Genomic DNA, 12,815 nt, shown 5'->3' with positions numbered 1-12,815 from the left:
GCATGGCGGGGAGCAGACCTTCCCCAAGGAGGTGTGCAGTGCTCAGAGAGCAGGGTCATTTTTTGGCGGCAGTCATGAAGCTGTTCTCAATGCAGAGGACGACAAAGGCATGCTGACAGCTGCTGGCTGACTGCTCCAGGAGCTTGCCTGAGCTCAGCGAGGAAGCCTGCCCGCTGGTACCACGCTCCTCCGTCCGCCATGCCTCACAGTAGCTCTCGGGCAGGCGACGGCCCTTGGCATCCGAACCATGCCAGATGCTCTTCTGTGGCCTGAAAAGCAGAGGGATGTGAGGCTGCTGTGATAGGATCCAGTCCCCAGCCACCCTCCCTGCAAGGATGGCTAAAACAGCACGCAGCATGCAACACCCAGTGCTCAGGGATGGTCAGCACAGGATGCAGCGCGAGCTACCCATTGTCCAGTCCAACCCCATCCCCTCTCTGCCTGCAGCAGCCACATCCTGCACCCTGTCAGGCACAGCAGCCCTGCACTCACCACGCTGAGTCCTGCAGGATGTCCCGGCCATCAAAGGAGAGGATGCGGGCTCCAGCCCTCAGCGGTGCCTCGCTGCCAGTGAAGAGGGCCTCCCAGTTACTGAAGAGCATCTCGTCCTGGGGGCAGAAATGGAGGTCAGCCCATCCAAAGAGTTTGCAGCTCCAGAGCTCCAACCTGCAGCTCCCAGCAGCCCCAAGCAGGGGATGCTCTGCAGTCACCATTCCTGCCAAGGAATCTCATGGCAGCTCTGGGTGCCACCTGGAGGGACACGCCACAGTGAAGGGCTTCTGGGAGGGGCTGGGACCATACCCGGAGGTTGACGATGGGCACAGAGGTGCGGTCAGCCCTGCGCACGATGCTGTACAGGTCCTGCAGGCGGGAGGAGAGGAAAGCACGGAAGGTGCCAGCCAGCCCGACCTGCCGAGCTTGCTGGAAGCACTGGAAGTCAGCACCACGAATGCCACGCATGCCACCGCTCAGTGGGGTGTTGAGGGCCACCAGGTGCAGCTGCAGAGGAGATGAACAGTGTTAGGGACACGTCATTCCCTATGCCATCTCCCTGCCCAGGGCAGAAACCGATGGCACTCACAGCAGGCTGGAAGTCCTGGTGCACGTGGGCAGCCACAGGGGCTGGATCTGGCCAGCGGTGGATGTAGTAGCTGTTGAGGAGCTCGTGCTGCTGCAGCAGGGGTGGCTGGGGCAGGCGGTGCTGGTTGGCCACCACCTCATCCCCACGCCAGGGCCGGGCAGTGGGCGGGGGGTTGTGGTTGCGCAGGGGGTGCACGGGTTGCTGGGCCCCTCCGTAGTGAATGCTAGGCAGCTTGTCGTATACCTCATTGTCCTGAGGCAAAAGGGAGACAGCGCTCAGGGATGTCCAGATCTGCATGGGGGACATGCAAGGGACAGGGACGGGACTCACCAGTGCCGAGCTGGGGACCAGGGTGTGCTCCTCCAGCTGCAAAGACACAATGTGTGAGAGCAGAGCTGCTCTTCACTCCCCAAGAGCATCCCCTGAAGGACAATGCCAAACCCCAGCTGGAGCAGCCTACTGCCACTTGTCCCCACTCACCAGCACCCTGCGGAAGCCACCTCGCAGGCGGACATAGAGCTCCTGCCGGTCAGCCAGGAAGATGAGTCCTCCCTCAGGCAGCTCGTGTGCTGCACTCAGCATCGCCTGGAACGTGGGCATGGCACGCAGCTGCAGGCACAGAGACAGGGCTCAGCCTCGGCATGGGGACATGAGTGACATCTTCAACCCATCCCAGCCCCAGCTCACCCCCAGGGAAGTCCCGCTGGTGCCTGGTGGCCCAGGAGGGCCTGGCGGTCCTGGGGGGCCAGGGATGCTGATCGCTGGGTGGAAGGAGAGAGAGATGGTGAGTGATGTCCTGTACTGGGGAGCAGGCAGAGACACAGGGCAGATACTCACCTTGTCTGTGGGGACCTGGGAAAGAGGGTGGCCCAGGGGGACCAGGAGGGCCTGGGGGGCCTTGCCGCCCTTCGTAGCCAATGCCAGGGGGACCCTGTGGTCCAGGAGGCCCTGGTGGCCCAACAATGCTGTCCCCTTTGGGACCCTGGATAGCATGAAAGAGCATCCCTGAAACAAAGGCACAGCCCCAGCACCCAGAGCCTCGCTGCCCTTTGTGCAATGGGGTACTTCCCATCCGGGTGGGGGGTACTCATGACAGTGTGTGCTGTACTCACCGGTGGACCTGGGTAGCCCTGGGGCCCTGGTGGCCCAGTGACACTGGGACCATAAAGTGTGGAGCCACCTGGTTCACCCTTCTCTCCTTTGGGACCTGCCTCTCCCTTGTCACCCTGTGGGACAGTGTGCCCTTAGGACAAGCAGTTGGGTGCACCCCGCAGCCCCAGATGGTGCCAGGCCAGGTGCTCATGACATCCCCATGAGGCAAACCTTACCCGCAGGCTGGCACTGAACCGGCTCAGGTCATAGGGGAACTGGCCTGGAGAGAGAGAGAGTGTGAACACAGGGCACCCACCACTTGTCTCTCTGTCCATGGGGATGTGCCACTCACCTGGGGGCCCCGGGGCACCCACATCTCCTTTCTCTCCCTTTTGACCTGGAAACTGGTGGAAACCTGTGGGGAGCATATGGGTGATGCCATCTCAGAGGTGCAGCGCCATGGCCACCACACCAACAGAGGCACCCTTGCTTGGGGTCCACAGGCTGCGAGGAGGTGCTCAGGGTGCAGAACTCCCCTTACCCGGGAAGGCGGGACGGTTGGCATCACTGAAGCCCTGCATGGACACAGAGAACAGCTGCTGGTGCCAGCCCAATGTGCCAGCTCTGGCAGATAGCACTGGGGTGCCCTCTCCAACCCCACCAAGTACCAAGGGGACCACAGCACTACTCACATTGTTACTGTCATAGACCACACTGCCAGGTGGCCCGGGAGGGCCAGGGGGACCTGGGGGGCCAGGGGGACCCTGGAGGAGGAGAGAAGATGCATCAGGGTCTGGACAATGCAACAGGTTCCCAAAGGGGATTGAGCCCTGTGCCAAAGGGATGCAGGACCCTTTGGTCCCTTGTTCCCCTTTCCATGTGCACCCAGCTGCACTCACTCGTAAGCTCAGCATACTACTGATGTCCACTGGGTCACCCTTCTCACCCTTCAGCCCATTCATGCCTGGACGTCCCTGCGGAGGAGCAGCACAACATCAGCCTCACCCCTGTCCCCATGTCATGGTACAGAGGACAGAACTGGTGTTCCTGCCCTTGTGTTCCCTCCCCAGTATTGCCTCCATCCCCACCATCCCATGAGAACACAGTCATTTGTGGCCCAGAGGCAGGGATGGAAAACAAATCAAGAATGGGTCTTACAGGTCTGCCCGGAAAGCCAATTTCTCCCTTCATCCCTGCTCGTCCATGGGGGCCCTGGAGGGAGAAGAGAGAGGACAGGAACATTCAGTGCACCAGAGAAGCCCCACTCCTCCATAGGCACAAGGAGAGTAGCGATGCTGACTTACGGATGGGCCCATTGGTCCCGGCAGCCCAGGCTCCCCCTGTGGAAATGTCAGACAGGGAAATGTCAGCACCAGGACGGCAGCACCAGCAGCAGCACCGTGCTCCAGCATGGTACACTCACCTTCTGTCCTTTCACATTGGCAGCAACGATGGTCCCATCCGGGCTGATGATGACGCCGGGCTCTCCCTTCTCTCCCTGCAAGAGGCACACACAAATGGAGCACACACCCAGTGCTGTAGGGCTGGCACCAGCCAGAAGAATGAGGGACCAGAAGCTGTTACCTTCATCCCTGGTGCACCTTGGATGCCTGGTGATCCTGGATCCCCCTTCGGTCCCACAGGGCCCTATGCAGAGGAGCAGAGCCCACATCAGCTACCCAGCTGGTACCCAGGGGCTGCCCCACTGCTGGCACCCCGACACTCACCGGGAAACCGGCATGTCCTGCTTTGCCCTATAGGAGGAGCACACAGTGAGCAAAGAGATGGCTGTCGGGGAGTACTGCTGAGGTATGGATTGGGGAGGGATAAGCCGTGGGGAGGTACCTACCTCTGGGCCCGGCACAGCTGCCAAAGGCCTCTGGAAAAACAATCAAAACGTCTTTTTTTTTAATGGGATCTTTGCTCTGGAGGCCAGTTTGCAACACAGGCAGAGCTACCACAGAGGTCCCCTGTTTTTTTCCATGTGACAGGGCTGGACAGGCCCTTTTGCCCCCAGCTTCAGCTCCCCCCAGCACAGGAATGGCACAGTACTTGGGCATGAACCCAAGGGAGCTGGAAGCTATTACTTACATCCTCACTTGAGATGTAGATGACCTGCCCAGGGGGACCGGGTGGGCCAGGGGGACCTGGCAGCCCCACACCATCTTGGCCTCGCTCACCCTGCAGGACACAAGTTGTCAGACCCAGCTGCCACAAAGCAGCCCCACTCATGTCCCAGCAGTGCCCAGTCCACACCTACCTTCTCACCAGGGCTGCCACGGCTGCCTTTTGGACCCTGCAAGAGGACGGAAGTGTGGGTGAGCATAGGGGAGGCCCAGGCCCTGTAAGGTGCTTGGGGTGATGTTGGAAGGATGGAGGTGTCCACAAACTGATGGGGATTGGGATGAAAGCAGCATCCCTGTCTGGAGCAAGGAGCAGGGTTTGGGGCAGGGATGGGGCTGTGGATCTTACCTGTGGTCCAGGAAAGCCCTCCAGGCCAGGGCGGCCGTCCACACCAGGCACACCAGCATCACCCTGCAAGAGCATCAGGATGGAGTGAGCCACAGTTTGACCCACCCCATCCCTCCCAGCATCCCACTCCTACCTTTGGGCCTGGCGGGCCAGGCTGCCCGAGGCTGCCCACCTCGCCCTTGATCCCTGGTAGTCCTGGCATACCCTGCAGAAACCACAAGGACGAGGAGACATGAGCACACAGCGGCCACGAGGCACACACAAGGTGAAGGCAGGAAGGAGAGATGGAGTGCAACAACAGCTACCTGTGGTCCACTGGGGCCACGTGGTCCGGGGGAGCCGGTGGCAAGTGGCAGCCCAGAGCCCTCCATGTCACTCTGCAACAAGAGAAGGGGCTGAGCTACGCCTGTCCCCCTCACCCCACAAGCACTGCCAACATCCCCATGAAAGCTCCCAGCACTTACAAATCCAACCTCGTACCCCGGCCCTGGTGGACCTGGGGGCCCTGGGGGCCCTGGCTGCCCTCGGGGTCCAACTGGCCCGGGGAGACCAGCCAAGCCAGTCTCTCCTGGGGGACCCGCTGGTCCTGCTTCTCCCTTGCTGCCCTGCAAAGGGAAAAGAACATAGGAGTGGATGGGATGTGCAGAGCCATCCCCACATAGCACAGTGCCCCAGGTCACCATGCAATGTGCATGATGGCCACCAGAGGCTCCTCTACAACCATCAATACTTCTGTTTCTTTTTTTTTTTTTCTTCTTCATTTTATTTTATTCTCTTTTACATGCTGCCCTGACACTAGGGTGAACTTTGCACCAAAGGGGGGCACTCACATGCATCCCACATTTTGTTATGGGTGTCTAAGTGGTGCAGGCTCCATCTCCCACCCCACCTATGCTCTTGGTGCTCATAGCACCTGGGAATGTCAATTCACAAAGCTCTGGCCCGCAGCTTGAAGCTCCTGACCCCAGCTCAGCTGTGGGGCTGTGGTGGGCAAGGGGCAGCCTCACCCCATAGGTAGGGAAAGGACAAGCATGCAGTTCCAGACATGCCACCTGCATGCTGTTACCTCTTGCCTCTCCCAGAGGCAGGGAAAGAAAGAAGCTGGAACAGGCAGGAAGGGAGAGGAGGTGGTTTGCTCTGGTTAGAGGAGGAGTGGAGACAGAGAGAAGATAGATATGCAAGAAGACAGTGTGTTCCCAAGCAGGTACAGGTGCCCACTGGCTCCTTTAGGGGCTATTCTCATGTTTAAAGGCAGAAAAACATTTCCTTTGTGGGCAGTTCACCCCTCCCTTTGTGCTCCAGGCTTGGGGACATCCTACAGACCCACGACATCATGTGGGTAGCAGCCCCATGCACCCTTGAGCCAGGGCACCAAGAGTTCCAGCAGTCCCCTCTCCATGTGGCACAAGAATTACCCCCAGTGCAGCACCCCAAAGAACCCTACCTTGGGTCCTGGCGCTCCAGGGAGGCCGAGATCACCCACATCACCCTGGAAAAGAGGAGGAAGAAGATATTAAGAGGAGTGAGCTGTGGGCCCTTGGAGCTGAGGCCTCCAGAGATGCTCCAGGGGATCAAGCAGCAACTGCCTCCAGAGAGAACAGAGACATTCTGGGTGCAAGAAACAAGAGGTTCTCACCCGCTCTCCTTTAGGCCCTGGTGGTCCAGGCATCCCGTCTTTTCCAGGAGGACCCAGAGGACCCTGCAAGGTGCCCAGGAGGTGTCTTCAGTGCAGGTGGCTTCAGTGGGCACAGAGCTGCCACCACCATGGGACAGCCCTATGATGGTCCCCTTGGTCACTCAGCACCTACCTCTGGCCCTGGGGGCCCAGGTGTTCCATCTCTGCCCGGCAGCCCTGGTGGTCCTGGCAGGTCTGTGCTGTTCATCCCAAACCTTCCTGGCTCCCCTGGCAAGCCAGGCACACCTGGGGGGCCTGGGGGACCAGGTGGCCCTCGTGGGCCCTGCAAAAGAAGGGGACAATGGTCAAGTGCATCCCTCACTCTTTGCAGAGAAGGGGTCTTGCACTCACCCGCAGGGTCTCCAGGTCACCACCAAACCCAGAGCCCTCCATGTCGATGAATGTCTAGGGAAGAAGCACAAAGGAAACATCAGGGCTGAGGTGTTTGATGGCACAAGGATGCTGTCCCACGGTGTCTCCACGCCATGCTCTACAGCCTCCCAGGAATACTCACCAGCCCATCCTGCCTGGAGGAGGGTCCCGGAGGTCCAGGGGGACCTGGTGGTCCTGGGGGGCCCCTTGGTCCCACACCGGGGTCACCCTGTGGGATGGAGAAGAGATAATGGTTCACAAGCACAGACTGGTTGCCTGGTCCACTGTGGCCACAGTTATTGGTATGGCCACCAGCACGACCACCAGCATGCTTACTCTTACCTTCTCCCCCTTCTGTCCAGACTCTCCTGGTGTCCCCGGGAACCCAGGGGGCCCCATCTCACCCTGTAAAGGGGAGCAGGAGAACAGGCATCAGGGGGTGGTGGGGCACAGAGCAGCTGTATCCCACAACCCTTCCCACTTACAGGTTTGCCATCCTCACCGGGATCACCCTAGGGATGGCAAAGGAGAGAGATGAGTGGAGCGCAGGGGAGAAGAGGAGGAGCAGGAGAGGGGGGCTTGACTCACAGGCTCTCCATCCCTGCCAGGGGCCCCATCCTTTCCTGGGGGGCCAGTGGGGCCGGGGGGGCCAGTGACTTGCTCCAGCGACATGCCATCAGTGTGCCGTGAGAGAGGGCCAGGGGGGCCAGGCTCTCCTGGCTCGCCTTTCTGGCCCTTAGAGCCAGGGTAGCCAAATCCAGCACTGCCCTGGGAAGGAGACAGAAAAGAGTCTGACTGTGCCCAGTGGCTTGACCTCTTTGCACCCCAGACTTTGTGGCCAGCATGGGCACAGCTTGGCCCTACAGCCCTGACCAGCTCCCCGGCTGTGCTCACCTTGATGCCCAATTCACCTTTCTCCCCCTGTAGGACAGAAATGGAGACAGATGAGCGTCAAATATGGACATAGTGCTGCAGACTGGTGGGAGAGGCAGCCCCAACAGCCCCTTACTTACCTTCTCGCCCTTGGCAGTGCCTGTGCCCAAGATGCCACTGGTCCCTGAGTCTCCCTTCAGGCCACGTTCGCCTTTCTCCCCTTTTTCACCTTTGGGGCCAGTGCCTGCAGGGATGTGTGAGAGACACAGATGTCAGACGGACCCCATTGTGCCAGGGACCAGCACCACTGGGGTGGTGGCACAATGGAAAGAGGACACCTGCTGTTACCTCCTGTGGAGACCTGCAGCCTCTCCTCCACTCTGGTCCTTTCTGCCTGCTGGGGGGATCCCACGCTGCTCCTTGTCCCGCTGCCCTCCACCATGGGCGGGGAGGTGACAGGGACAGCATCCAGCAGCCCCGGGATGCCCTGTGCCAGTGACAAGGGGACACTGACTTTGAGTTCCCCCAGTCTGTGTATCACCATTGAGCGCAATGCCAACTCACCTTATCCTTCCCCAAGGGACCGTGCTTGTCCTCTGCCCCGCTGCCGAAATCTCCAGATGCCTGCACTCAACCAGGGACAGACAGAGTGGCTCAGCCCGGGAGACGAGGAGGAGCCCCCCAGGCTGCAGCTGCTCTGTTCTCACCTCGGTGTCATCCTCCTCCTCCTCACACTGGTGCTCAGCTGCCCGTGGGTCCCCTCGCAGCCTCAGGTCAGCAATCACACCCTGCAAGACATCATGCCACTGGGGATGGATGCACACCAGGTACCTCCTGCCCTGCCACCACATCCCCAGAATGGAGGTGGATCGCACCATCCCTGAGCTGCCTGATGCTGATCCACAGCAAAAAGCCATCTGCCTGCTCTGTCACCGAGAGGTTGCAGCCGGGCTTTTGGGCAACCAGACAGCAAGGCTTTTACAGCAAGTCTTCAGGATGTGCTTTTCATTTCCCCCTTGCCAGAGCATTCCCCATCCCAACTGGCGTCTCTTCTTCACCACTCCCCAGCAAGGGACACCTGCCAGCTCCAGCCTTCTGCTGAAAAGCTCCTGTTTTGTATTTCTTAGGCTAATCCCCACTTCCTTACCATTTATTTGGGTTTTGCAAGCGCTGTGTGCGTTCAGAATGCTTATTTATACAACAAACCTCCACAAATTCCTTCCTAAGTAGGCCACCTCAGGAAGAGCCTCACAGCAGAGCTACCTGATAGGAGGGCACTGGCTGGAGGCCACAACGCAACCCAGCAAAGCCCAGCTCCTCGCTGCAAGGACAGGACACGGCCATGCTCTGATCCCAGCAGGGAGGAGGGCTGGAAGAGGAAAGATGCCTTGTCGCTGGGCAGGACACCTAAAATAACATTTCAGCTTGCTTGAAAGCACAGAGCAGTCAGGAAACACAAGGGGTTTGAGAAAACAAGAATCAGAGGCAGCTACAGCGCAGCCAGGCACTGTACATAAAAACATATGGAATACAACCACCCCCCCCAAAAGAAATGCCACCCATATGGGCCCTGAGCTTCTCCAACCCATTTTCTGGGGGATGCTCAGCTCTGTACCACCAATATTCAGCACACCCTACAAGCTGATCCTTACAGGTCCCTTCCAGTGCAGGATATTCTATGGTAAATGCAGCCTGCCAGTGACTGGCTCTGCTGCTTGTCTGGGGGCCAGGATTTAATCAGCCTTGTCGGCTGCAAATAGCATGGGCTGGGTCATGAGGCAGTCAGATGCCAGGCAGATGCTGAGCCTGCTGGGCAGAACCTGTGGAGCCACAAGGACTCAGCCTCCCCTTCCTTGATGCCTGCTTATTCCCTGCAGGAGAACTGGAGGCAACCAGCAGGAGGGCCATTCTGCAAAAGCTGGCTCACAGCCTCCTCCCCAAGGCACAAACATCACCTGCTAGAAAAGCAAAAGTGTCTATGCTCTGCTCCAGGCTTTTATTTCTGCATCCGCTAGCCAAATCTCCACCAAACCTCCTGGGGAGGATTTCCTTCATGGCCGTGGCTTTTCATCCCTGCAGGTTCAAAGCAAGAGGCCACCCTTGACACCTCTTGGAACCTCCTCAACCACTGGTCCACGGTGCATCAATCATGAACACCTTCCTGGGACCTTTTTGCTGCCTCCTGCCCTACATGGTTTAATAGCTCTGCTCGTGAGCCAAGGCAATGTTTAATTCCACAAATACACCCTGCAAAGCTCCTTGGTAGAAGCACTGCCCTGTTGTTGGGCAGAGCACACAACCCAAACGAAACCTCACGGAGCAGCTTTCCTCCAATACACACTGTGGGGGTTTTCCATGTCAGCTGCATTTTCCCCACACTTCCAGTAAATCTTATCTAACACACGAACCATTCTCAAGCCACAGGCTGAGCTATCACCTTCCCTCCCAGCTCTCATCCGTCTTCCTGTAGATAATGGCCCGACAAAGATATGCTCCAGCCTGAACATTTTTTCCAGCTAAGAGAGAGACATTTCACCAGCCCATTGTTCAGGCACCAAAGGAGACGGGTATTTTTAGTAAGTGGAGGCTCCAAGAGAGCATTTGCTGAAGAAGTTGGGGGTCATGGTAGATGCCACAGCGCTACCGCATCACCCCCTGCCTTAAGAGCTTTGCCTTGGGGATGCCCAAGGACAGAACATCATGATGGCACCTTAAGCCAATCCGTCTTGCCTAGGTGATGCGCACAGCACGTCCTTTGCTTTGTCTTGTCAAAGAGGTCAGTTCAATCTCTTTGAACCAATGGGCTGCTGACACATCCCTACAGTCTCTCTCCTCCTCAGAGGTGCTAGCTGGGATGACTGTTACCTGGTATTTATCTGGATCAGCCCCTCCAGCCTGAGCAACAAAGAGCCCGGAGCCTTCTTCCAGTTCCATCTCATCTGGAGAGCGCTCAAAGCGGACCCGCTCGTGCTCCTCGCAGTCCAGGTAGAGGACGACTTCATCCTCCTCCACGCTGATAGCAAAGCGTGTCCACTGGTTGAGCAGGGTGGGCACAGTGAAGGTGGCAGCCGCATAGGAGCTCTGTGAGCCCGGCTCAGTGTAGTAGAAGATGATCTGCTGTTTGCCCATCTGCAGGTCTGAGAGCTTAACACCCACGTAGATGATGCTCTGTGAGGAGTCTGTGATGGCAAAGAGCACACCGGCCCGTGGGGTGGTGGGCTGGATGTGAAAGAGGAGAGAAAAGTCTCGGTAGAAGGGGCTGGGCAGGTGGTACCGGGCCACCTGGCCTGTGTTGGCATTGGGTCCAAAGACATAACCAGGGTTGTTTTCAGGGCCATAGATTTTGAGGATCTCCTCTGGTGGCGGGTCTCCAATCAGCTCCAGGAGGCTGACCTCAGTGCTCAGGTTCTCTGCAAAGAGGAGGGAGAGGGAATGGTGACAAACAGCACAGCAAGGACACGCAACCTCATCAGGTCCCTCCACTCCAGTGCCTATGGGGACACTGCCCAGGGCCACCCACTGCTCTCACAGTGATGCTGCTCCACAGCCTGGGGACACGAGCCAGCCAGGGACTCTGCTTCACATTGCAGCTGCTGAACCTAAAAGACCCATCCAGCCACAAGGGAACCAAGCAGTGAACTATCAGGCTATTTCGAGACTGCGCCAATTAATAGCTACTTCATTTTCTCATCTTGTGGATGTGACCCCAACACTCACTGTCCCCAGAGGAACATTTCAGTGCTTTTCCCTGAAGCTAACTCTGCTTCTAACCCTACCGACTGGACAGATGTGGCTTCCCAAAGTCAGTAGGGACCTTGTCCAGAAAATGAGAGGAATTTTTATACATGGCAAGAGAGGTCTCAAGCCTCTGCTGCTCTGCTGGACCTAGATGGACAACCTTTCTCCTGAACAGAAGGTGCTAGGGAAGGGGTAAGCACATCCACATAATAGAATGGTACCATACCCAAGGACCAGGATGTGCACTGGAACAGAGCAGGGGGTGCTGGGGAGCAGGGCCACAAGCCAGATGAGACAGCAGCGTTCCTCAAGCTGCAGAATGAGGATGCAGCTCCCAGAACGCATCCCAATCCTTGCGGCTGGCTCTCCGGATAGGGTGGCGTGGCATCCCAGAACTCCAATAAAATGAGATATCTCACAGGTACAGCATGCCCTTGCACACCCATGACTGCTCCAAAGTTGTGACCAGCCTTGCATTGCCCTGTCCCCATAGGGTCAACCACGGCTGGGAACCATCCCAGCCCTTCCCTTGCACCGCCTGGGAAAGCGGCTGGGACTGACATGCACCCCGCCGGCTTCCCAGATGATCTCAATTTTGAGCTCGTCTCCTGCCCTAGCTCATTTTCTCAAGGCACTTCAGGGAGTTCTGGTCAGGACAGTCTCTCCTACCAGGCACAGCTGAACATCTGGCCGTGTGAGCCAGCCCTCTGGATGCAAACTCCTGTTGTTTTGGCAGCACGCACATCCTCATCGCCCACACAATGGGCGCTGGATTCCTCCTCTCCTATGTCAACCTCTCGGGCCGGTGCCAACTTGATGCGAGCGAGTAAGCGAGCGTGCTGTGCGTCGGTGATTTTTAACTCCAGATTTCCCAGGAGCAAAAAGATATCCAACAGCAGCTCCCAGCTGCAGGTTCCCACTTTGGGGTCCCCAAAACAGCCGACGACTGCAGCATGGGATTGGGCTTCACACTGCCAACCAAGATGGCACAAAGGGTCTCTATATGAGGAGCTGAGACAATTCAGTGCCCCCCTCCTTCCCTGCTGCTGAATGCAAGCCAGGTATATCAGGGTATGCGCAGGAGCCTGGGAACCCTCACCCTGCTCTGAAGCAAGGCATTTTCCTCCAGAGTATTTTAAAAAAGAAAACCAAATATATATATTAAAAATAAATAAATCAGCTCAGCCCAGCCTGGGAGAGAAATACGTCCTTTGGGATGGCAGGAAGAGATGAATACCTGGGTTCCTATTCCAAAGCATGGGGGCACTTGAGCACATGGAGCATCCCCAGCTCCTGTGGCTGCCAAGCCAAGGATGGCTGGCCCTGCCGGAGGGACGACAGAAATGCTTCATTCTAGAGGCCAGGGGACATTTCTCACTGCCAACCTCAGTTCTGTGGATGGTGGCCAACCATGAGTTGCCCCACACGTGATGGCACATGCAGGCAAAAGGCAAAGCTGCTCCCATCATGCCAAGCCATGCCATGCAGCTCTGCGTCAGCTGCCCCTCTGTG

At 57.9% G+C, this 12,815-nt stretch overlaps 1 protein-coding gene across 3 annotated transcripts in view; it reads right to left on the bottom strand.

Annotated features, from left to right (window-relative positions):
- Positions 1-55: 55 nt before the first annotated feature.
- Positions 56-12,815, bottom strand: part of COL18A1 (collagen type XVIII alpha 1 chain) — a 29,711-nt gene continuing 16,951 nt past the window's right edge. For all 3 annotated transcript variants that reach the window (XM_072341134.1, XM_072341132.1, XM_072341133.1), the window contains 40 exons: positions 10,431-10,975; positions 8,273-8,353; positions 8,130-8,189; positions 7,914-8,052; positions 7,706-7,809; positions 7,587-7,613; positions 7,281-7,460; positions 7,178-7,204; positions 7,035-7,097; positions 6,835-6,921; positions 6,672-6,725; positions 6,454-6,603; positions 6,282-6,344; positions 6,090-6,134; positions 5,110-5,250; positions 4,951-5,022; positions 4,779-4,850; positions 4,646-4,708; positions 4,434-4,469; positions 4,265-4,354; positions 4,023-4,052; positions 3,901-3,927; positions 3,758-3,820; positions 3,597-3,671; positions 3,478-3,513; positions 3,332-3,385; positions 3,073-3,147; positions 2,866-2,937; positions 2,715-2,748; positions 2,526-2,588; positions 2,410-2,453; positions 2,194-2,307; positions 1,919-2,063; positions 1,769-1,842; positions 1,562-1,690; positions 1,412-1,447; positions 1,082-1,333; positions 802-999; positions 493-608; positions 56-269 (listed from right to left, as the gene is read on the bottom strand). In XM_072341134.1, the coding sequence (XP_072197235.1) occupies positions 56-269; positions 493-608; positions 802-999; positions 1,082-1,333; positions 1,412-1,447; positions 1,562-1,690; positions 1,769-1,842; positions 1,919-2,063; positions 2,194-2,307; positions 2,410-2,453; positions 2,526-2,588; positions 2,715-2,748; positions 2,866-2,937; positions 3,073-3,147; positions 3,332-3,385; positions 3,478-3,513; positions 3,597-3,671; positions 3,758-3,820; positions 3,901-3,927; positions 4,023-4,052; positions 4,265-4,354; positions 4,434-4,469; positions 4,646-4,708; positions 4,779-4,850; positions 4,951-5,022; positions 5,110-5,250; positions 6,090-6,134; positions 6,282-6,344; positions 6,454-6,603; positions 6,672-6,725; positions 6,835-6,921; positions 7,035-7,097; positions 7,178-7,204; positions 7,281-7,460; positions 7,587-7,613; positions 7,706-7,809; positions 7,914-8,052; positions 8,130-8,189; positions 8,273-8,353; positions 10,431-10,975 (3,950 nt within the window). The remainder of the gene's footprint in view (positions 270-492; positions 609-801; positions 1,000-1,081; positions 1,334-1,411; positions 1,448-1,561; positions 1,691-1,768; positions 1,843-1,918; positions 2,064-2,193; positions 2,308-2,409; positions 2,454-2,525; positions 2,589-2,714; positions 2,749-2,865; positions 2,938-3,072; positions 3,148-3,331; positions 3,386-3,477; positions 3,514-3,596; positions 3,672-3,757; positions 3,821-3,900; positions 3,928-4,022; positions 4,053-4,264; positions 4,355-4,433; positions 4,470-4,645; positions 4,709-4,778; positions 4,851-4,950; positions 5,023-5,109; positions 5,251-6,089; positions 6,135-6,281; positions 6,345-6,453; positions 6,604-6,671; positions 6,726-6,834; positions 6,922-7,034; positions 7,098-7,177; positions 7,205-7,280; positions 7,461-7,586; positions 7,614-7,705; positions 7,810-7,913; positions 8,053-8,129; positions 8,190-8,272; positions 8,354-10,430; positions 10,976-12,815) is intronic.

The sequence above is a fragment of the Excalfactoria chinensis genome, chromosome 7, assembly GCF_039878825.1.
Source record: "Excalfactoria chinensis isolate bCotChi1 chromosome 7, bCotChi1.hap2, whole genome shotgun sequence".
Taxonomy (NCBI): domain Eukaryota; kingdom Metazoa; phylum Chordata; class Aves; order Galliformes; family Phasianidae; genus Excalfactoria; species Excalfactoria chinensis.
Note: the sequence above shows the minus strand (reverse complement) of the source record. Positions and strands in the feature narration are given on the sequence as shown.